Consider the following 24,367-nt stretch of genomic DNA (forward strand, 5'->3'; position numbering starts at 1 on the left):
TGTGTGTGTAGATAGTAACCTAAATAATCAACCAACACAATTATGGAAGTCATTATAAATAATTTTTATGTTCAGTAACCACGATTTGATTTGTCCCATTTGGGGAGAAACAAGGTGATTGAATACCTGAAGGTATTTCTCAACCTTTTTATCTCTTGCCAACTTCCCACTACAGAAGCCTAGAAAATCCAATACTCACACCTCCATCCTTCCTTACAGATAGTGTGGCAGTGTGATCCAGCTATGGTCAATGATATTTATAGGAAATACACTGGGGACTCTTCTGAGAGAGGCACTCAGGGAGAACCTCTGTCCTACACCACCTTCTGCTTCCTGCTTTTGAATGTTTGAGGGACATGATCTTTGGAGCTGTGCAGGTCATCTTGTGACAAAGAAGGATAAGTCAAAAGCACAAATATTGACTAAGATCTTGAACACCCTTAAGCACCTTATCAAGGCCAAAAAACAGGAAATAAAGTGAATAAAGTAGAACTAAGCAAACAATTGTAGGGAAAGAATAAAACAAAGTATCATGCATGTTAATACAGTTTAAGCAATAATTTGCTTCAGAACTACCTCACAGAGAAAAAAGGAAAACACAGGATATATAGCTTTTGAAATTTGAAAAAGTGGAATCATATTAATTCTTGGAAGACACTGAAGTTTCTTTTCATTACTAATTTTGTAAAAAGATTTCTCAAATGAGGGTACCTGATGACCACAGTTTAAAAAGTGACAACCAATCCCCAAGCAATTGCCATAAAATATTAATAGCTTCTTGAAATGACTCATGACAAAAGCTCAGGAAAAATATTCAGGGAAGGTAAATCTGCATAAAGCTAAAGAAAATAGATTTAATGGGAGAGTAGGTCGATTGTCGATCCTTGAGAATCCTGGAGACTGCCTTCCCTAATTTGCACTCTCTCAGTTAGGTGATCACAAAGGAATTATAAACCAGGTGTAGAGAAGGTCCTCACCGTCCAACTGTTAAATTGAAAAAATATTGGTGAGTAGAACCAAAATAAGTCATATTGGTGAGTAGAACCAAAATAAGTCATATTGGTGAGTAGAACCAAAATAAGGCATATTGGTGAGTGGAACCAAAATAAGGCATATTGGTGAGTGGAACCAAAATAAAGCATATTGGTGAGTAGAACCAAAATAAGGCATATTGGTGAGTAGAACCAAAATAAGGCATATTGGTGAGTGGAACCAAAATAAGGCATATTGGTGAGTGGAACCAAAATAAGGCATATTGGTGAGTGGAACCAAAATAAGGCATATTGGTGAGTAGAACCAAAATAAGGCATGTTGGTGGGTAGAACCAAAATAAGGCATATTGGTGAGTAGAACCAATATGCCTTATTTGCAAGATGGCATTGAGTTTCTTTGAACTCACCACTAGAGGATTGTTTCACTCTAAATTCCATGATGAATATAATAATAAATATTTTATTTTGCTTGCACTATGTCCATGAGAATTTTCAAACATCCTTTCAAGTATTCCAGTGACACTATCTGATGCCGTATTTGGTGACAGATATGAAGACACACAGAATTCCTGGTTCTAGATAAAGGCGTCTAGCAGTTGCATGGAAGTTTCATGGAATAACCTGATGCATAAAAACTCATACTTCAAAGCCCTGAACACCTTGTTGATCTTTCTTTCTTTCCACCTTTCTTTCTTCTTTCTCTTTCTTTCTTTCTTTTTTCTTTCTTTCTTTCTTTTTCTTTCTTTCTTTTCTTTCTTTCTTTTTATTTCTTTCCTTCTTTCTTTCTTCCTTCCTTTCTTTCTTCCTTCCTTTCCTTCCTTCCTTCCTTCCTTTCTTCTTTCTTTCTTTCTTTCTTTCTTTTTCTCTTTCTTTCTTTCTTTCTCCTTTCTTTTTTTCTTCCTTCCTTCCTTCCTTGCGTCCTTCCTTCCTCCCTTTCTTTCTTTCTTTCTTTCTTCTTTCTTCTTTCCCTCCTTCCTTCCTTCCTTCATTTCTTTTCTTTTTTTTTTTTTTTTTTTGACAGGGTCTCACTCTGTCACCCAGGCTGGAGTGCAGTAGCACCATCTTAGCTCACCGCAACCTCCACCTCCCAGGTTCAAGTGATTCTCCTGCCTCAGCCTCCCCAGCAGCTGGGACCACAGGCATGGGCCACCACGCCCAGCTACGTTTTCTATTTTTGGTAGAGATGAGGTTTCACCACGTTGCGCAGGCTGGTCTTGATCTCCTGGGCTCAAGCGATCCGGCTGCCTGGCCTCCCAAAGTGCTGGTACTACAGGCGTGAACCACAGCACCTGGCCCACACCTTGATACCTTACTTGTCATCAATAACAGGCAAATTTCTAAGTAAGGTGCTTAATAGTTAAATAAATGTGTAAAGATCCGTTCATTCTTAGATATCTATACAATCTTGAAAAACAACTGAGCAAAAATAAAGGCAAAATATTTTGCAAGTATCTAAATAAATCAAGCCACAACCACCACCAGCAAAAACTGAATTATCTACAAAGGAACAAAAACCAAGCTGACAGCAGACTTTTTCTCTGCAATACAACTTTGTGCTCACAAATTTGATAATTCAGATAAATTGACCCATTCCTTGAAATACACTAAATATTAAATACCAAAACTCACACAATGAAAGCTAGGTAATATGATTAGCCCTATATCTATTAGATAAATTGAATTAATCCTTAATAACATTCTGAAAAATACATCACCAGGACTAGATTATTTCGCTAGTGAATTCTACAAAATGTTTAAGGAATAAATGACACCAATTCCCTGGAAACAATTAATTTTTTTCAGAAAATAGAAGCAGAGGGAACACTTTCTATCTCATTCCATGAGGCCAGCCTTACCATAATATTCAAAAAGATATTACAAGAAAGACTACAGACCAATAGCTCTCATGAACATAGGAGCAAAAATTCTTAACAAAATATTAACCATTCAAATTTAACAATGTATAAAAAAGTTACAAACCATGACCAAGCTGGATTTATTCCAAGTATGCCAGGGTGGTTCAACATTTGAAAATCAATTAACATAATCTCCACTAATCGGCTAAAGAAGAAAAGTCATATGATTGTATCAGTAGATGCAGAAAAATCATATGACAAATTTAATACCAATTCATGATAAAAATTCTTACCAGAGGAGGAATAAAGGGAAACTTTCTCAACTTACTAGAGAACATTTTCAAAAATCCTACAGTGAACACTGTCCTTAACGGAGAGAAACTAGATGCTTTGCCTCTAGGATCGGAAAAAAAAGCAAAGCTACTCCCTCTCACTACTCCTCTTCAAATTCATACTGGAAATCTTAGCTAAAGAAATAACACAAGAAAAGGAATAAAAGGTATACTGATTCAGAATGAGGAAATGAAACTATTGTTGTTCTTCACAGAGGACATGACTGTCTATGTAGAAATCCCAAAGAATCATCATCATCACTGTCAACAACGACAACAACAACAACACCACAAAACTTCGGGCACTGATAAGGGAATATTATAGCAAAGGTTCAGGTTATAATTAATATACAAAAGTCAATTTTTTTCTATATACCAGAAATGAGCAATTGGAATTTGAAATTTAAAACAAAATAATTTACATTAGCACTAAAAAAGAAAATACATGGGTAAAAATCTATCAGAATACATAAAGAATCTAAATGAAGAAAAGTACAAAACTCTGGTGAAAAAATAATCAAAGATCTAAATAAATGGAGAGATATTCCATATTCATAGATAACAAGACTTAATATTAAGATGTCAGTTTTTCCCAACTTGATGTGTAGATTAAACACAATCCCACCCAAAAGCCCAGCAAGTTATTTTGTGGATATGGAAATTGACAAACTGATTCTCAAGTTTATACGAAAAGGCCAAAGATGTGACACAGTGTTGAAGGAGAAGAACAAAGTTAGAGAACTGATACTACCTTACTTAGCCACATTGATTAATGGAACAGAGTATAAAGTCCAGAAAAAGACCCACACAAATATAGTCAATTTGTTTGTGATAAAGTTGCAAAGGCAATACAATGGAGGAAGGACAGTTTTGTCAACAAATAGTGCTGAAATAATTAGAAATACCCTCTCAAAACAATAAATCTAGACACAGACCTTATACTATTCATAAAAATAACTCAAAATGGATGATACACCTAAACGTAAAACACAAGACTATAAACTTTCTAGAGAATAACACAGAAGAAAATCTAGGTGACCTTGTGGTTAGCAATGAGTTTTTAGATACAACACTAAAACCACAATCCAAAAAGAAATAACTAATAAGCTGGACTAAATTAAAAATAAAAACTTTTCTGTGAAAGACACTTTTAAGAAACCACAGAACCAAAAACTTGGAGAAAATATTTGCAAACCACATACATGATAAAAGACTTGCATTCAAAATAAGCAAAAAAACTTTCTACTCAACAATGAGAAAAACAAACAACTCAATTAAGAAATGGGCAAAAAATATAAAGAGACAACACATCATCAAAGAAGATATAGAGATGATTAGTAAGCATATGAAAAGAAGCTCTGCATAATATGTCATTAGGGAATTGTAAACAAGGACAACACTAAGGTAATATTATTTGCCTATTAATGTAACTAAACTCCCAAAAACTGACAATACCAAATCCTGGCAAGGTTGTAGAGCAACAGGAACTCTGATTCATTTCTAATAAAAATGGAAAGTGATACAGATGTTTTGGAAGACATTTTGGCAGTTTCTTACAAACTACACATACTTTTACGGCATGATCCTATACTCTTGCTCCTAGATATTTACCCAATTAAATTGAAAACTTACATCCACACAAAAACCTGCATATGAACACCTACAGCAATTTTCTTCATAATGGCTGAAAACTGGAAGCAACCAAGACGCCCTTCTATAGGTAACTACATAAATAAACTTAGTTGCATACATACAATGGAGTATTATCCAGTGATAAAAAGAAATGAACAATCAAGACACCAAAAGACATGGAGGAACACAAAATGCACATTGCTAAACGAAAGAAGTCAATCTGAAAAGGCTATCTACTGGCCCGGTGCGGTGGCTCAGGCCTGTAATCCCAGCATTTGGGAGGCGAGGTGGGTGGATCACTTGAGGTTAGGAGTTCTAGACTACCCTGGCCAACATGGGGAAACCCCCGCTCTACTAAAAATACAAAAATTAGCCAGGCATGGTGGCACACCTGTAATCCCATCTACTTGGGAGACTGAAGCAGGAGAATCTCTTGAACCTGGGAGGCGGAGGTTGCAGTGATCGGAGGTCACGCCACTGCACTCCAGCCTGGGTGACACAGCGAGACTCCATCTCAAAAAATAAAAAATAAATAAAACCAAATATATATATATATATATATATATATATATATATATATACACACACACACATATATATATACACACACATATAAAATGAAAAGGCTATATATTGTATGATTTCAACTCTAAGACATTCCGTAACATATCAAATAACAAAAGGATCAGTGGTTGCCAGGGGTTAGGAGAGAGAAAGGGATTAGTAGGTAGAACACAGGGAATTTTTAGGGTGGCAATTCTATTCTGTATGATACTGTAATGGGAATATCGGACATTATGCATTTGTCACAATCCATAGGATGAACAAAATAAAGAGTGAAACTTAATGTAAACTATGGACTTTAGCTAATGACATCGTAACAATATTGGTTCATTAACCGTAAAAGTGTATCACAGTAATACAAGATGTTGATAGGAGAAGGTGGGAGAGTAGGTATATGGGAACTCTGTAGTATTTTTCTTAATTTTTCTCAAAGTCTACGATGATTTTTTTTGGCTTGATTTTTCTGTAAATCTAAAACTGTTCTGTAAAGTCTATTTATTTAAAAATAACATGTATTTGAAAATATTATCTTTTTTAAATATTAAAAGACATTCAAAACCGCAAAAAGACAAAAATAAGACAAAATCTTCCAAAAAAGAGAACCCCATGTCTGAATCATTTTACTCATAAATTCCAGTAAACATTTAAGACATAACTCCAGTTCTACACTATCTCGTCCGTAAAATAGGAGTGACTGCTTCTCATCTCACTTTATGAACCTGCATTACTCTGACATCAAAACCAGATAAAACCATTACAAGAAAATAAATCAACACATATCCCTCCTGAATAGAGACACAAAAATTCTCAACAAAATATTAGCAAATCAAATCCAGCAGTGTGTAAAAAGGATAATACATGACAGCCAAGTGGGATTTTTCTGGAGAATGCAAGGCTGTTTCAACATCAATAATCAAAATAATCCACCATATTATCAAAATGAAGGAAAAAACACAATCACATCAATAGATAGAAAAACATTGAGAAAAACACAACATCCTTTCCTGATAAAAATTCTCTCCAAACTAGGAAGAGGTGGTAATTTTCTTAATCTGATAAAGGACATACACAGCTAGCATACTTCATGGTAAAAGACCAAATGCTTTTGCTATAAGATCAGGTACACGGCAAGGATGTCTCCTCTCATCACTCCAATTCAGCATCATACAGGACGTGCTAGCTCACTCAATGAGGAAAGAAAAAGAAATAAAAGGCATACAGATGGAAACGAAGAGGAACAAGTATCTCACTTTGCAAACCCTATTACTGTGTATATCAATGATTTTTAGCTGGAGAGATTTTGCCCTAAAAGGGGCATTTGACAACCTCCAGAGACATTTTTGGTTGTCGCAATTTGAGAGGTGGGGTTGGGGGGAAGGGGGGGTATGATACTGACTTTCAGTTAGTAGAGGCCAAGGATGTTGCTACACATTTTACAATGCACATAACACAGTCAATCCTCCAGCCTGGACAAAGAATTATCTGGCCCAAAATGTAAGCTGGTCTGAGGTTGAGAAATCCTGGTCTACATAGAAATGCTGAGGAAACTATGTCAAAGCTCCTAGAAAGCTCCTAGGTAGTTGGACAAGTCAGAGAATAAAAGGCCAACATATAAATATTACTGGTAATTATGTTTCCATATATTAGGTATAAAAAAAGAATGAATAGTGTTAATTTATGACTTGTGTTCTTGTTCTGCCATATTCACTCTGCTGTAAGAATATGGGGCGAGATTAAAAAGAACTAACTCTTTATGTGCCAGGTACTTTATTTGTGTTTTCTCATTTTAATGTTCTGAATTTTACATGTGAAGAAATAAACTTGGTAAAATATGTTGTTCAAGTCACACTATCAGTTATGGTAGATCCAAGCTTTGAATTGAGGCATTTCAGACATAAAAGCTTTCAATATTTATTATATAATAATTCCTGCAATGTTAAAATCTACTCTAACAATTTCACAGGTTAGAAAATACCTTGTTAACTCTTCAGCTACAAATATGTTTCATTCACTATTATTAAATTATTAGTAAGTTAATACATTAATTTCTTAAGGTACATTTTCTTCAATGTTAAATTTTCAGACAATGTCTTTAAATGTAATTATACTAGGGTTTATTCAAATCTCATCTATAAAATACTTAAACAATTTATGCTTGATTCCCTACCTTTCCTTTCATGAAACAGATTTGGTCGAAGTAATGCCAATGTCTTTTCTAATTTCATGCTTTTCATTTTTTTAAAATCAGGGAAGAAAATATCCATGAACTTAGCAACATAAGTTGCATCCTCTTCAAGGTCACAAAACTGAGCTACATGTTGTCTTTCCAGATATTCTTGTAAACTGTCAAAATCCAAAATATAATTTAAGATAATTATAAACTGAAGTTTATAACCATGCCAACAAATTAAAAGTGATAATATGTTAAGAAATTACTAGAAGTTTAATAAAACAAAAATTAAATTTCATGTAAAGATAAATTGCATTTCCTATTATATCCAAGAATATGATACTTAATTCAACTTTTTATTGAGCCCACTACAAAAATTACTTACATGATATCATCTATGTTTGAGTTTATGAGAGAATAAACAAAGATCAAAATTAAATTTTGTGTTTTTAAGGAAAAATTTTTCTTTTCCCTATGTAGAACTTTCCAGATAGTTTTTAATTTTCTTTTTAATCTTGTCTTTGAACTAACGCTTAACTAAAAGTGCATTTCATATTTTCAAATGAACATTTTCAGTTACCTTTTTATTGTTTATTTCCAATTTTATTGGATTATAATCAGAAAAATATGTGTGGTAAAATTTTGATTAAAAATTTGTTGAGGTATTCTTTGTGTAAAAGAAAAAATTATTTGTAACATGTAAGGTTGTATCTATGTTTATGTTTCATATATTATAGATAATTTATTATCTATCTAACTATCTATCTATATATATATATATATATTTTGAGACGGAGTCTCGCTCTGTCACCAGACTGGAGTGCAGTGGTGCGATCTTGTCTCACTGCTACCTCTGCCTCCGAAGTTTAAGCGATTCTCCTGCCTCAGCCTCTCGAGTAGCTGGGACTACAGGTGCTCACCACCAGCCCAGCTAATTTTTTTTTGTATTTTCATAAAGATGGAGTTTCACCACATTGCCCAGGATGGTCTCAATCTCCTAACCTTGTGATCAGCCCATCTCAGCCTCCCAAAGTGCTGGGATTACAGGCGTGAGCCACCGTGCCTGGCCAATTTATTATATATTATTTATGGAATATGTATTTTTAAATTCCTCTACATCCTTACTTATTCTTGTCTGCTAGCTGGTATTTTTTCCAGTTCTCCTTATTTTTCCAATAATTCCCTCCTTATGTACTTAGCAGTTATGTTGGTGGGGACACAATTTTTTCTTTTTTTGGTTGCTGTATTATCATAAATGTTGCCTTCTACATCATGTCTTTATCAAATTTAGCAATTTTAATGATCAATGTTAATATTTTATTTTTCCTGGCTATTTTTTGGCCATCCCTTTATTTTCATCTTTTTTTTCTAAACAGAATATAGATGAGTAAAGTTGTTTAAATTTTTTATTTTGAAAAAAATTAATAGAAAATTTGCAAGACTAGGACAAAGAACTCCCATTTATACCCTTCATCTAGGTTCACCAACTGTTAACACTGTCCCATATTTGTTCTCTCCATCTTCGGCTTTCATCCCCCAATGGGTATGGGGGGTATGGGGGGCTGTGTGGGTGTGTGTATGTGTGTCTTGGCAGATCCATTTGAGAGTGAGCTGCAGATATTTTAACCATTCATCTCTAAATACTTCAGGAAATATTACATTGATACAAAACTATTACCTCATAAACAGTCCATATTCAATTTTCACCAATTTTCTAATACCGTCTTATCTATAGTAATTTTTTATATTAATCCAGGATTATATATTGCATGTAGTTGTCCCGTCTCCTTAGTTTGCTTTTATCTCCAACAGTGACTCAACCCCTTTTGTCTTTCATGATATTGATACGGTGAAGAGTCCAGGACAGTTGTTTGTAGACTTCCCTTCATTTTGGATAGTTTCAAACTATTGGATGGTCCGGTAGTTTCCTATTACATTCTGGTTATGAACCTTTGGCAGGAAAACTATCTTCAAGAGCCTGTGTCCTTCTTGGTCCATTACTTGCTCCATCACATAGGAGGTGTATGATGTCAGTTTTTCCCATTATTGGTGATATTAATATAGTTGATATCCCCCCCATTTTATCTACTGAAAAGCTACAATTTTCCCCTTAAAATTAATAAGTCATCTCTGAGGACATTCCATGAAACTGTGTGTATATTTTTCACACAATATTTTTAAACCCAATGATGATTCTTGTGTGCATCATTAATATGATGGTTTTTAATTTAGGGTTTTTTTTACCTTTACCTAGTAATGTCTGTATGTAATGGGAAAATTAACCTTTTCATAGTTAGCCTAATAGCCATATTCTTGACTTTATTTTTTTCATCTTACTTTATCTAGACTATTTATTTTAAATTGAGGTTTCTTCTTTTTTCCCCTTATTTTGCTGGTCTGAGCAAGCTGCTCTTCATTCCATGTTTTTCCCTTGTTAAGGTGGAAGTTTTACTATACTTATCCACTGCATTAATGTTTACTCTCTTTTTCCTGCCCCTGTTGTCAGATGCGTATGTCCCAAATATTTCTTGCATTCTGACACACCATCTCCCAACTTTAATACTCCACTTATGCCCTTTCTGCAAATAAGAACCTCAAAATACAACTGTCAAAATACTGCCTTCTTGATCTTTGAACCATTTTGCCATATACACCCAGAAATTTCCAGGTTTTGTTGAGATAATTTAGAATCTAGAAGAATTTTCTTCTATTTCTAGAGTACTTCATCAGCTGTTATATTATAAAACCCAGAATTATGGACTGTATGTGTCTGTGTGTGTGTTCAGCGATTCCAAGGTTCACTAATAAGAACTGTTTTTCTTTTTTTTCCTCCCATATTTTTGATTTGATTGAGTATATCCTCACATATTTTCCACAGAAGGAGTATATAGGTGATATATTGCTAAGTATGTCCTCGAAGATCTTCATTTGCTCTACCAGGTAAATATCTTAGCTTTGTACGAATGCAGGGGTTGCAGTCTTTTTCTTCCAGTAGTCCTAAAATGAGCCCTATGGCAGTCAGGCATTTTTCCGTTGTAAGTAACTTATTCTCAATTGCTGCCAAGTATGCAGTTGGTGGAAGGGATCCACCTAAAGTGCGAGTGCAATTTTAAATCAGTAATAAAACCAATTAAAAGTCTGGTTGCTTTTTATCAGCACCATGTACCAGCACTCCTAAACAACATTAGTGATAATGCACCTATGTACTCTTGGAGTTCGCACATATTCGTTACTTATCCTTTCATAAGTAGTGTACTGTACATGATGCTCTACATAGAATCAATCCCAAAACAACAAAGCTATTGGCAGTATTGCAATTTCTGCAATGTACTGTAAAATGGGAATTTCACCTACCTTTTTCTATTAAACATAGAGTGGAGATCAATTTTGAGAACATCATGGACAAATCTTCAAAAATTAAGGCTTTCAAAAAGCAAAAACTGTACTTCATTTTCTGTGATAGATTAATATACACAGACATACATGTGTTTTATTGATAAAAAAATTAATCCATCTATCACTTCTTTCCTTTGGGACATTGTAACATTTATTTTTATTTTATACTCATATATTTATACATTCAAAAGTCCATAAAAGACTATTTTCTTTTCTTTTCTTTTCTTTTTCTTTCTTTTTCTTCTTTTTTTTCTTTTTTTTTTTTTGAGACAGAGTGTCACTCATTCGTCCCGGCCGGAGTGCAGTGGCGTGATTTTGGCTCACTGTAATCTCCGCCTCCTGGGTTCAAACAATTCTCCTGCCTCAGCCTCCCGAGTAGCTGGGACTACAGGCATGGGCCACCACGCCTGGCCAATTTTTGTATTTTTAGTAGAGACGGGGTTTCACCATGTTGGCCAGGCTGGTCTTGAGCTCCTGACCTCAAATGCTGGGATTATAGGCACGAGCCATGGCATCTGGCCCATGAAAGACTATTTTCACTGTCTGTATTTTTATTCTAGCATAATTGTTTGCCTCATTCAGTAACTAGCACTTAAAAATAATTTCATCATACAGAGGAAGAGGCTGTTAGGAAGATGATCTGCTCTGGGTTTCAAACATATGAAGTATGTTTGCTCTTGCTCTGTCTGTCTGGAAACAGTGTGCAGTGTTTCTTCCCAGGATGTTCCTGTATTTGTGTGTGGGGTGGGAGTGGGGTGGCATCAGTTGAGGGTGGACTATTGTAAGCCCTTGCAATTGGCAGATAAATGCATTTATTCTGGGAAAAAAATTCCCCCATTATTTGTTGAATTATAGTTTGTCCATCTGTTCTTTCTCTGTGCAGAGTTTCTCATTAGCAATTGATCCCCTCAGTATATTATCCAGATTTCAGACTTCTGCTCTCATCATGTCTGTCTAATTTTTTGTGTGTGCTTTCAGCTATTTCTTGCATCTGACTTTCCGTGTCATTAATTTGAGTCTCAAACGATGATCATACCAATTCTCCACTGAACTTATAATTCAAATCACAATTTGTATAATTCAAATTTGAAAGGCTTTTTAAATGTATACCTAGCAACTGAATCTCAAGTCCTTTTTTTATTGTTATTTTATTTAAGGATTTTTCTGTCTCTAAGCGGTTGTTTTTCACTAGACTTGTGTTGTGATTTTTGTACAGGCCTTCCTTTCTCTGGCTGCCAGTCTCCCTTAGGCAGGTAGTCATTTTTCCTTGATGGCTCACTGGGGCTTAGGTCTGATTTTTGATATGTGTTGGAAATCCTGTAGTTGGAAGGCAAGATGACCTCTAGGCTACAAGCTTGTGCTGTAGAAGACAGTAGGTCATTATTCTTCTGCAGGGGCAGTCAGGAAAAGCCCCCAGAGACCTAGCTAGGGCAAGGAATTCAATAATTCTACTCAGTTCCATCCTGGCCCTTTAGGAGTCACGAAGTCTCAGTGAAGTCCACAAGTCTGTTATTCTCAGGGTCTGTAGTTGTCTGCAGGTCCTTTTTTTCTGGGGAGTTCAGGAGCTCCCCAAACTCTCAGTGGAGAAAACACCACACCACCCTCATCTTCTCCTGCCCTGGGGACCTGAACAGAGCTCCAGACCTCACTGACAGCCAGCTGCGTATCAGTTAAGCTTCCCTTTGACTATGGAGAGGAAAGAAAGCTTTGCAGATGGGAGTAGAGTCAGGGTATAGAATTCAGACTTTCCTGATCCAAGAAACACTTTTAAGGATTATTTTAGGAATTGTATCTATTATGTTTAATTTAAATGAGAATATCATAAAGGAAAAAATAAAGCTCCCTATAGCTATGACATGTATAGGGACAAATAGAGAGGCTACCAAGAAGAGAATAGATATTTTCTATGGACAGAGGAATACAATATAGTAGAGGTGGTTGGAAATGTCACCTTCACTCTGTCATAAAGACTTAAAACTGAAAGTGACCTCAGAGGTCATCATCTAATTCTTCCCCATCTTTGTATCTCTACGATTTGGCATATAGTAGGTCTTCAATAAATACTAGATGAATGAATCAACGCATAACAGAATAAGTGAATGAATGAGAAGACTCTGCCAGTTACTACCTGTGTGACTCTGAGCAATGTAGCTAATGGAACCACACCTTCCTGATCTGTAGAAAGACTGGAAAGCAAAGAGAAATGACACTATCCTTTGATTTCTTAAAACAGGCTGATTACGGAGACAAACATGTAAATAATGTAATAAAAAGCCATCATGAAGGAAGCTGGAATGTGAACAACAAACATGGGTACCTCTGCCCTGTTTCCCTGGCTCTTCCCCCATCCTTCTGCAGCCACTGGAGCAGGCAGACCATCGATGGCATGGAGAGAGTTTCCCTACACCATGTGAATTCATAAGCTGTGAGTGTTTGTCTCCATAGGAATAACCAGCCAACAAAGCCCTGGGGCTCCGCTGCTCTATACACAGAGGGGTCACCAATCACTCCCAGTTCAATTGCTCTGCTTTTAACTTTTCTCATGTCTCACCCTTTCCATCCCCACCACCCAGAGAGGAGAGTGAGCAGGCTGGGATATAGGGGAGAGGGGGCAATAAAGAGTGAAAGTGAACAACTTAATAAATTATGCATGAGAGTTTTTTGTCCTTATTCCTTTAGATTCTGGACCTACTTGAAAGATGTCACATGGAAGTGACAGTGCCTTTCAGGCCCTCCCTCCAGAGAAAGAGCTGTGAAAATAAAGACAAATATTATAGGGGCCAGGGGAAAGCTCCCCCTCTGTCCTCTCAAGTTTTACTGAAAAACCAACGGGCATCAACAGACAAAAAGTAGATTAGTTGGAGAAAAAGCAGACAAATTTGATTAACATGTACACAGAGAGAACCACAGAGTGAGTACCCACCCTGCAATGAGGTTCAGAAGCCTATAGACCAAGCTTGTCCAACCTGCAGCCCACTGGCTGCATGAGGCCCAGGAAGGCTTTGAATGCGGCCCAACACAAATTGGTAAACTTTTTTTTTTTTTTGAGATGGAGTCTCACTCTGTCGCCCAGGCTGGAGTGCAGTGGCTTGATCTTGACTCACTGCAACCTCTGCCTCCCAGGTTCAAGCGAGTCTCCTGTCTCAGTCTCCCAAGTAGCTGCAACTACAGGCATGCACCACCACGCCCAGCTAATTTTTGTATTTTTAGTACAGACTGGGTTTCACCATGCTGGTCAGGCTGGTCTCGATCTCCTGACCTCATGATCTGCCTGCCTCGGCCCTCCAAAGTGCTGGGATTACAAGCATGAGCCACTGCACCTGACTCAAATTGGTAAACTTTTAAAAACATTATGATATATATTTTTTGTGAGTTTCTTTTTTTTTAAGTTAATCAGCTATGGTTAGTGTTAGTGTATTTTATGTGTGGCCCAAGACAATTCTTCTTCCAGTGTGGCCCAGGGAAGCCAAAAGATTGGACACCCCTGTTATAGACCATCTGGCAAAACAGGTAATGGGAGCGGGGAGAAGAATTCTGTTGAAGGACAATAAAGGATGACTAGGGAGAATGAATGGACCAATGCGCAGAAATTAACTTGTACACTATCTCCGTTCAGATGTGGTTACATTCTTGGTCTTATAGGGAGGGGAAGAAAAACAATTGTTCTTGTCGGATCTGAGGATCTTAGGCAGATAAAAGAACTTCAGCTTCATTCTGTGCTTTGAGAGAGACTGCTGGCCGGGAGTGCTGGGACAAGTCAGAGAGATCGTGAGGCCTTTTCAGTTCAGCATGTCAAAGCGCCATATTTTGGGTATCGTTTCTTAGCCCCAGCACACCAAACAAGCATGCTCCACACTGTCCCATGCTGTCTGCTGTGGCCAGCCTGGGATAAACATGGGCCAAAGGCACATGGGGACTCTAAGTTTAGAAAGGAAATACTGTAGACTGTGCCAGAGCAAGGTGTATACATTTCATTTCACTCTGATCTTGGCCCCTACAGTGCTTGCCCTTGTTCTGGAGGGAGAGCTGCTGGCACTTCCTTCTGACATGCCAATTAACATGCCTAAATTGTCCATGGTGTCATGTGAGTATTGGACAATTGGAGCTTCTCAAAGTTGGATGTAATGGAGGTTTACTACCTAAACAATAGCCCCATGGAATGATGACTTCACTTGTTACATTAATGAGTGCTTCGTAGAATGCTTTTTGTTTTTTGAATGGCTCAAAAATTCTAGGATAAAATCTGGTATCTTTTTAAACTTAACACACCCTACCCAACAAACCTTCCCTCAGCTCCTTGCCAGCAGGATTTACCTTATGAGTTCCTTTATCCTGCATACAACTTGGAACTAATGATATTAGGATCTCCCACTTCCTAAAAATATGGCATCAGTAGGAGCCAACAGAGGTAGGCACCCAAGAAAAGCCACTATGATTCATTAATAAGTCAAGAAGGAACAACAAGGAACATTCTGGGTATTCTCAGCCAGAAAATGCAATGGAGATGGGCTGCCAAACACGGGGAGACACACCCCAGGAAGCCTCAAGGCTCAGATACTCTAAGTATGTTCTTGCTCACCTGACTTTCTTTCCGGTGCAGCCTGACAACTGCTGTGTTACACTCTCCATTCTCTGAGACTTCAGAGGAATGCAGGCACAAACAGCAGCACATAAAACCAACACTCCACGAATTATTTATATCAATTTTCTAATATTTTAAAATCCATCAACAAAAAATATACAACCGTTTTGTTCTCAGTAATTTGTAACCACAAACCATCTAAAGTAAAAGTGCATGTTTCATGTTTTTAGGGCATCGGGAAGGTGGAAGGGGAAGGTGGGGAGACGGGAGAGGAGACTGAGTTGGGATGGATTATACATGGTTCCAATACACCCTTCAAGCCCCGGCCCTTGTGGCCAGACAGGTATGCCCAGCTTTAGGAAGACAAGAAGGGAAAGGGCCTCCCTTTCTAGTGGTCTTGACATAAACTTTCAGGGAAGTCACAGTGAGGGAAGCAAAGATCACCTGAGGACCACCAAGCTGACTATCCAGAGGCAAAACTCCTTATCTGAGGAATTTAGAAGTAACTAGACTTACCTATTATTTAAAGCTGGCACCTGGTACCAGACTTTAAAAAAAAAATTATCAGTAACTAGAGTTTCTATATATCTCCGGAATGCATGCATGTTCAAACTCATTGTGCAACCCTTGCTGACATCAAGGCACCAACATGTCTACAACTGCAATTATTTATCATGACCTGTGTGGCTAATAAGGTCCAAATTACCCTTAAGCTCCAGCTTTAAGGTCCATAAATATCCCTAAAGAAAAATCCACCATGGCGAGCTCAGTCCTCTCTCACTGAGGAGCCCCGCTGCACTCTTCTGCAGTGCTCTTTCTATCTAACAAAACTTTCCTTTCAAACCTACACTGTCATCTGTAAATTCTTACTACCCTACAACCCACAAGCCAACTACTTTTTCCGATGCCAGGTATCTGACACTTCACCCGGCACACAGCTCTTCTGAATATACAGTATGTTAGGTTGACTGGAAGAAATACTTATGCCTTTAACACAAAAACATTTGCCCTTAGGTATTGAGGTGCCTGCACTATGCTTCATTACCCAATAACACATTGCAAGTAACACAATTCCTGGTCTTGAGCTATACCTGTCTCGTTTGTTCTTCATCATTCCAGGTGTAACCTGGGCATTGACCTCAGGTTGATCCTCAGATGGTTCGTTAGGTTCAGTGTCAGGCTGTGGTTCAGTTTCTTCAGAGGGAGGATTGGGTTTACTTCCTTGAGATACAACTAGAATGTAGCTTAAGCCACTTGTCATAAAAGAGACAAACTCTTCGAAGTCAGCCTGCAAAATAAAATGATAAACTCTTTCCTTCAGGCTCCTAAAATGGATGGACTAAAATGGTGGTCACTACCCAAGTCAAATGCAATCTTCCCCCTCCATTGCCCCTGGGCAAGGGAATGTTACTCTTATAAATCTCCTGTTAACAATACATTTTTATTGTTTGGGGGTTTTTGTTTTTGTTTTTTATTGAAAAATAATTGTATATATTCATGGGAGACATAGTGATGTTTCAGTAAAGAAAATGTATAATAACCAGTGCAGGGTAATTTTGTATCCTTAGAAAAATAAATCTCTTGGACCCCAAAATCACTAAAGAAAAGTCCAGCCGGGAACTCCGTCAGGCAAACGTGCCTCTCATTTTATTCCTAAATAAGATTGCTTCAAAGATTTAAAAAAAAAAAAAGCTACATACCTCCCTCATAATTTGTCCACAAGGAAATTCCTTGTGGGCCTCAAGATCTTTACTCTAAAACAGTTCTGTTAGATTTCACCCTGGCAATGTAAATTGATAATTGATAGCTTATCTTCACAGGTGGGGGACAGAGGACAGACAGAGCTAAAAGTCATCCTGCTGCTCACCTGAGACAAATGCACATCTGATGGCTTCCTCTGCTCAGTGGTTTATGTAAAAACACAGATTCACTAAGCAAGACTAAGGCATAAGTGACTATTCCTTTATGGCATCTCACATGTAAATCGTGTATTCAGTGAAAGGCTCATCAGAGACTCAGAAGAATGCTATTGTTTGTCTCTTATCTACCTACGACCTGGAAGCAACCCTGCTTCAAGTTGTTCCACCTCTCCAGGAAGAACCAATGTACATATTACACATATTGATTGATGTCTCATGTCTCCCTAAAATATATAAAATCAAGCTGTGCCCTGACCACCTTGGAAACAGGTCATCAGGGCCTCCTGGGGCTGTGTCATGTGTGTGTCCTTAACCTTGGCAAAATAAACTTTCTAAATTGATTGCAACGTGTCTCAGATACTTTTGGTTCACACCTTTAACAAATCTCTCCCTATCCCTTCCCAGTCACTAGTCTCCTACATTTTTAAGTGGTAGCCAAGTTCAAAGCTATTAGGAATTTATCTTAAAGATAACCTAACAGTATCCCCAAATTTAGGATGTTTCCAAGTCATCTAGGGGGCTTGTTAAAACACATATTTCTGGAGCCCAATCCTACAGTTTCTGATTTAGTAAGTCTGAGGTGGGGCCCAGGAATTGGATTTTCTCAGAAGTTTACAGTTAATGCAAATACAGTTGGCGTAACCCTTTCTTTCTACACATGTGGAAGCTGGGGCCAACAGAGATGACATCAGTGGTGCAGTCAGTTCCACAAATTGATGTCCAGTAGAATGGTCTGTAATGATGTACATGCTCTTCTGCCCTTTCCAACACAGTAGCCACATGTGGATTTGAACACTTGAAATGTGGCTAGTGCAACTGAGACTTCACATTTTTAATGTAATTTAATCTTAATGAATTTAAATTCAAAAGATCACATGTATCTAGTAGCTACCATATTGGACAGTTCATTTCTAGAAGTGAGGTCTCCTGACTCCCAAGCCAATACACTTTCTGATATACAGCACTGCCTTTATTATATTATATCCCCAGACAAAAAAGAGTTGGTGGGGCAGGGAGGTGGCAGGAGTGGGGCAGTTGGGGTGGGGGCAGCCTGAGAGAAAGGCCCTTAGGTAAAGAAAAGATTAAAGCATTCTTGTGAAGCTGATGACAGAGCCTTCAACCCAGAATAAAAATCAATAGGAAAGGACTGGATATTCACTTCCAGAGGGTGGATGCAGGCGCTCTTGGAGGGCATGACATAAAGAGGTCTTCATGTCAACAAAACACAATCAGATCATCCAGTTTTGCTTGGCAGCCACTATTTCTACCAAAGATTTTTTCAGAGCCACTATCATTGGCATCTCCATGATATGGACACCAACAGGGACACCAGGAGCTTATTTTAGTTGTTCAGACTTACCAATTTGCTTTTCTGTAATAAAGATTTAAAACTTATAGAGGCCAATGTATTTAAACACATAGTGGATTTTTTCTTTTTAACTTTCATACCTGGTCTCCTATTCGACTATAGAAGTTGACAACTTGTTCTTCAGTGAGCACTGTCTTATGCTCTGCTTCTATAATAAATCCAGCTTTGGTGATCTTCAATTAGAGAGTAAGGTCAAATCCAGACGTTGTGGGATCACATGTAAAACAAGTTAAGTTTGTTTTGGGGGCTTAACAAACCACCAGCTTTCAATGCATTTTCTATAAGAACCTCAGCAAAATCTATAGGACACTTGGTTTGAAGTGGCTCAAAAATATACAAACTTTAAGATTTGACTGCTCTGCTGGATTTCAGACTTGCCCGGGGCCTGTAGCCCCTTCATTTTGGCCAATTTCTCCCACTTGGAATGGCTGTATTTACCCAATACCTGCACCCCTATCGTATCTAGGAAATAGCTAACTTGCTTTTGATCTAACTGGCTCATAGGCAGAAGGGACTTGCCTTGTCTCAGATGACATGTTGAATGGTGAACTTTTGAGTTAATGCTGAAATGAGTTAAGGCTTTGGGGGACTATTGAGAAAACATGATTGGTTTTTGAAACGTAAGAACATGACATTTGGTAGGGGCCAGGAGCAGAATGATATGGTTTGGTTCTGCCCCTACCGAAATCTCATCTTGAATTTTAAACTCCCACAATTCCCATGTGTTGTGGGAGGAATCCAGTGGGAGGTGATTGAATTATGGGGGTGAGTCTTTCCTGCACTGTTCTCATGATAGTGAATGAGTCTTATGAGATCTGATGGTTTTAAAAATGGAAGATTTCTTGCACAAGTTCTCTTTGCCTGCTGCCATCCATGTAAGATGTGACTTGCTCCTCCTTGCCTTCCGCCATGATTGTGATGCCTCCCCAGCCATGTGGAACTGTAAGTCCAATAAACCTCTTTCTTTTGTAAATTGCCCAGTCTCTGATATGTCTTTATCAGCAGCATGAAGACAGACTAATATACAATCTAGTATAAGAACTATAATTTTTTAAAATTTACATAGGACGCTGGTAGGGTAGGATCATTTACAGAAGGATGCATGGATAGATCGAGCCTTGTAAAGACATAAAGTACCCAAAGCCTCTAGAGGTACCTAGCACCAGTAGTGCATTTTGTTCTATTTCACTCTAAATGGTAAGCTTGTCTTCAAACTGACGATTAAGAGGTTGTTATTTTGCAATTAATTTAATCATGGTTGGAAAATATTACTTACTTTTCTTTTAATTTCTAGACCTTTTCTACTGATCACAGCATCTGGTTTGATAATAGCAATACTGTATAATTCCTCTAGAAAAAAATTTAGAAAAAGATAGAATTTCATTTTCTGGGCACAAAGTCTGGATAATGAAGGATCTGGCAATTAGCAATGTAAATTTCTAACTATCAGTGAATTGTTGCCCATTGATAGCTGTGTATCTTACTATGGCATTTCAACTACCAGAGGTTTCCTACTTAGAATCAAATGGCAGTTCCTATATTTGCATGCAGGGGAAGCATTCACAAGAGTTTGTAATCAAGAGGAAACAAAAATTGAGTAGGTAGGCCCTAGTGGCTTGAATGCAATTCCCATGCGTAAGAATCACACACAGGATCCATCCAGCACAGTACCACCAGTAAGTGAAGTTTTAACTGTGAATCATGCAAGTAAACATCACCAACAGATTCATCCATGAATGTATCGACATTCTTATAACGAACTTTTAGTGCAAGATAACTCATTTGGTTGTGGCTGTTTGCCTCTGCTCCCTCCAGAGTATGAAAACATACACCCCACTACCCCAACGCAGATAATCTAGTGAAGGCATGAAATTGTTAACTGCAAAGTAAACCAAGAGTATGGGTCATCAAGGAAGAAATTATCATCACAAATATTTGGAAGATGATGAAGGATGAAATAGGAAGCTGCTTTCCAGATTAGTCACAGGAGACAGGAATCCATTGTACTGGGTAACCTCTGAAAGGCTCCAGGCCCAGAACCAAAGGTAAGGCGAGCGAGGAAAAGAAGGTGCTTTTTAATAGCTGAGTCTTGCAAGGCACAAAGCATCATTTATCTGAACAATTCCTCATTAATAAACATGGATTTTGTTACCAGTGTTTTGCTGAAACAAGTGATGCTGTGATGACCACCCATGTACAGAAAACCCTTGGATTACTTTGAAGTAAATGTACTTACGAACACTTTCATATGGTGATTCCTCACTAACTTCTGAATCTGAGTCTACTAATGGAATTTCAGGATGCTATGAAAAAAAAATGCAATGCAAAGGGAACACAGTTATGTTTTAGCATGATAGTGAGTGGGTTTTTAGAAATTTTGTGTCTAGTAAATATTTATAGTCTAAGAAATAGAAAGTAAAGTGGAAGAGTTCCTGAACTTATCTAACATTATTGTCTCCAGCTTTCCACTGAAATAAAATAAGGGATCTTTTAAAATGGAAGGGGCAGGAATAATGCATATATGCAGTATGAAACGGGTAGCAAACCTTAATTTTATTTATTTATTTATTTATTTTTTGAGTAGGAGTCTTGCTCTGTCGCCCAGGCTGGAGTGCAGTGGTGCTATTTTGGCTCACTGCAATCTCCGCCTCCTGGCTTCAAGCGATTCTCCTGCCTCAGCCTCCCGAATAGCTGGGATTAATTACAGGCACCCGCCACCATGCCTGGCTAATTTTTGTATTTTTAGTAGAGACGGGGGTATCACCATGTTGGCCAGGCTGGTCTCGATCTCCTGACCTCAAGTGATCTGCCCCCCTTGGCCTATCAAAGTGCTGGGATTACAGGCGTGAGCTACTGCACCCAGCCAAACCTTAAAATTTAATAAGAGCGTGGGAGATAAAATAAGAACAAAGCAGAAATTAATAAATAAGAAAACTGTAAACACATGATTATCATATTAATGATCAAAAGGGAATTTGATAAGTGTGAAGATCTATTCTTGACCACTAGTATCAGCAAATTTGGAACAAAAGGATATTTCGTTAATTAAAAAAAAATCTTTCTCAAACCAATAATCAATATCCTATTAAAGAGCAAAATACCAGAAGGACAAAGGTTCCTAACTTCCAGGGAAGCCATGGATATGCTTCTGTGATTCTGTGAACTATCCGAAAGGTTTCATTTTTATGTATATAAATATATATACACATGCATTGCCAAAATGCTTCCCAGAAAGGTTGCACCATTTACACACCTGGATAGTTACAAAATTAGGTTAAATAACATGGCACATCTATACATATGTAACGAACCTGCATGTTGTGCACATGTACCCTAAAACTTAAAGTATAATAAAAATAAATAAGAAAACATCAAATAAAAGGTAACGTACTTTTTAAAAATTAAAAGACATGAAGTACTTAAAACCTTTAGAGGTACCTAGCACCAGTAGTGCATTTTGTTCTATCTCACTCTAAATGATAAGCTTGTCTTCAAACTGTTGTTAATCCAAAGTATTACCTGAGGTCGAGCCATTTCACCTGCTGCAATTTTTCTCTCCTCATCGATCAAATTAATAACTTTTTTATTAACAAGCGGTGCATTTGCACCCTGAATCTTTGCGATAATTTTGCCATTCTATAAGGGAAATGAAAACAGGAAGGGAAGTTTCATTTACAGAACACATGAAGAATTAACACTTAAACTGGACTAAGTCATCCCTCCCTTCTACCCTACTCTCATCCTCATGAATCCTCCTTTAGCTATGGTAATTAACCATTTTACAGTAAATCTTAATACCGTGAATGTTCTTGACTTGGTAAACTCCACTCTTTGAGTTCTACCTCCAATTTGCATGTCCTCCAGCACCTTGCAGCAAGTCATCCCCCTGCAGGAGCTCTCACCTGATGCAATCTCTCCTGAGGCATCCTTGCTTTGAAGTTGAACAATTCTGGATAGGCCTCCCAATGACATCCTCACTAGTTATTTCTGACACCATGCCCCTTTCACTCATCTTTCAACACCTGTGTACTAAGCATCTGTTTACTGGTGCCGTACCAGGCATAATGGTATAAAATAATAGATCTGGTACCTGACCTAATTAGATTAAAAAAAAAAAAGCCCTACATAAACACAAACATGTGAAACAGCAACCTTAGTAGGTGCCACCAAGAGTGGTGCAAAACCACTGGAGCACCTGTAATAATGAGTTTTGGTCAAAGAGATCAGGGAAGGTACTTCTCAATGTCAGGAAGTGATTCTTGGTTTAAAATACGAAAGATGGGTAAGAGCTAACTGGGCAAAAAGGAGAAGGAAGAGCAAAAGGAATAACAGATGTAAGGATTCTAAAGCTGGAAGGGAAGATGGCAAGTGACAAGACCAGGTGACAAAGTGATGGGGAGCCTGGTGTGAGTTGAAGCCCGGCACCCAGGGGAAGCTACACTATGCACAGCCTGGTGGGCCAGGGATTCAGTCTTCATCCTAAGTGCGGTCAGAATGTTTAAGCAGAGGCCATGACCACGATTAAAATTGTCTGTAAAAATTATTTCACCTACTGTGTGGAAAAAATGCTGGGGGAAGCAAAAAAAAATATTTGCAGACAAGTTAGGAGCCACGCTAGAGGTGGAGGTGGAGAGATGATGGTGGTGGAGATGGAAAGGATGGAAAGAGGTAGATGAGTGTGACAGAGACTTGGGCAGTAAAATTGACAGGTCCAAGGTATGACTTGGATAGAATGTTGTGTAAAGAGATTTCACTAAGGCGACTCTTCTGTTTCTCACTTGAAAACTGGATAAATTATAAATTATCATGTTATATGCCAAATTCAGAGACAATAGAAGAGGACTGTGTTTTGTGGGGAGGAAGATCTGGTATCGAATGAATTTGCTGTGAGATGCTTTTTGAGAAAGCCAATAGCAGATGCCAAGACACCAACTGGAAATGTGAGTGGAAAGCATAGCATTCAGCTGAAGATGTAAATGTGATTTATTGATATACAGTTGGTGATGATTGAAACTGTGCGTTGAGGAAATTTTCTAAGGAGAGTGTATAGCCTGATAAAGTCAATATTTAATCATGGAATAAAGAAGGATGAATTTGCCAAAGGGACAGAGGGAAGTGGCATCCAGGAAGGTGAAAGGAAAACCAAGTCACATAAGCCACAAGAAGCAAATGTTTTAAAAAGGAGGTCATGGTCACCGTATTCAATCCATTTAAGAGGTACAAATGACGAATACCTAACTATATCCATTATACTTAGCACAGGCTGGTACTTGGATACATTAGCAACAGCAATTTTGGCGGAATAATCAGAACTCAGGTAGCATGGATTGAGGAGTTAATGAAATGGAAAGAAAAGAAGTAAAATTAAATATATAAAGTCTTCTGACCAATTTAGCTATGAGGTGAAGACAAGAAATGGATGGTGGCTAGAGAGGGATATGCTATCAGAAAGAAGTATTATATATTTTTTAAATTGAAAAGACTTAATCATATTCAAAAGCCAATGAGAAGGATCCAGTTGAGTAAGGTTTAAATGAAACCTGAAACTCTAGTTA

At 37.8% G+C, this 24,367-nt stretch overlaps 1 protein-coding gene across 1 annotated transcript in view; it reads right to left on the minus strand.

Annotated features, from left to right (window-relative positions):
- NME8 (NME/NM23 family member 8) overlaps nt 1-24,367 on the minus strand; it is a 52,473-nt gene that overhangs the window by 16,418 nt on the left and 11,688 nt on the right. The window contains exons 7-12 of the mRNA XM_003268948.2: nt 22,332-22,448; nt 21,049-21,115; nt 20,089-20,162; nt 18,893-18,985; nt 16,616-16,812; nt 7,544-7,719 (exon numbers count right to left, since the gene is read on the minus strand). Coding sequence (XP_003268996.1) covers nt 7,544-7,719; nt 16,616-16,812; nt 18,893-18,985; nt 20,089-20,162; nt 21,049-21,115; nt 22,332-22,448 — 724 coding nt within the window. The remainder of the gene's footprint in view (nt 1-7,543; nt 7,720-16,615; nt 16,813-18,892; nt 18,986-20,088; nt 20,163-21,048; nt 21,116-22,331; nt 22,449-24,367) is intronic.

Source organism: Nomascus leucogenys, chromosome 17, assembly GCF_006542625.1.
Source record: "Nomascus leucogenys isolate Asia chromosome 17, Asia_NLE_v1, whole genome shotgun sequence".
NCBI classification, from domain to species: Eukaryota; Metazoa; Chordata; class Mammalia; order Primates; family Hylobatidae; genus Nomascus; species Nomascus leucogenys.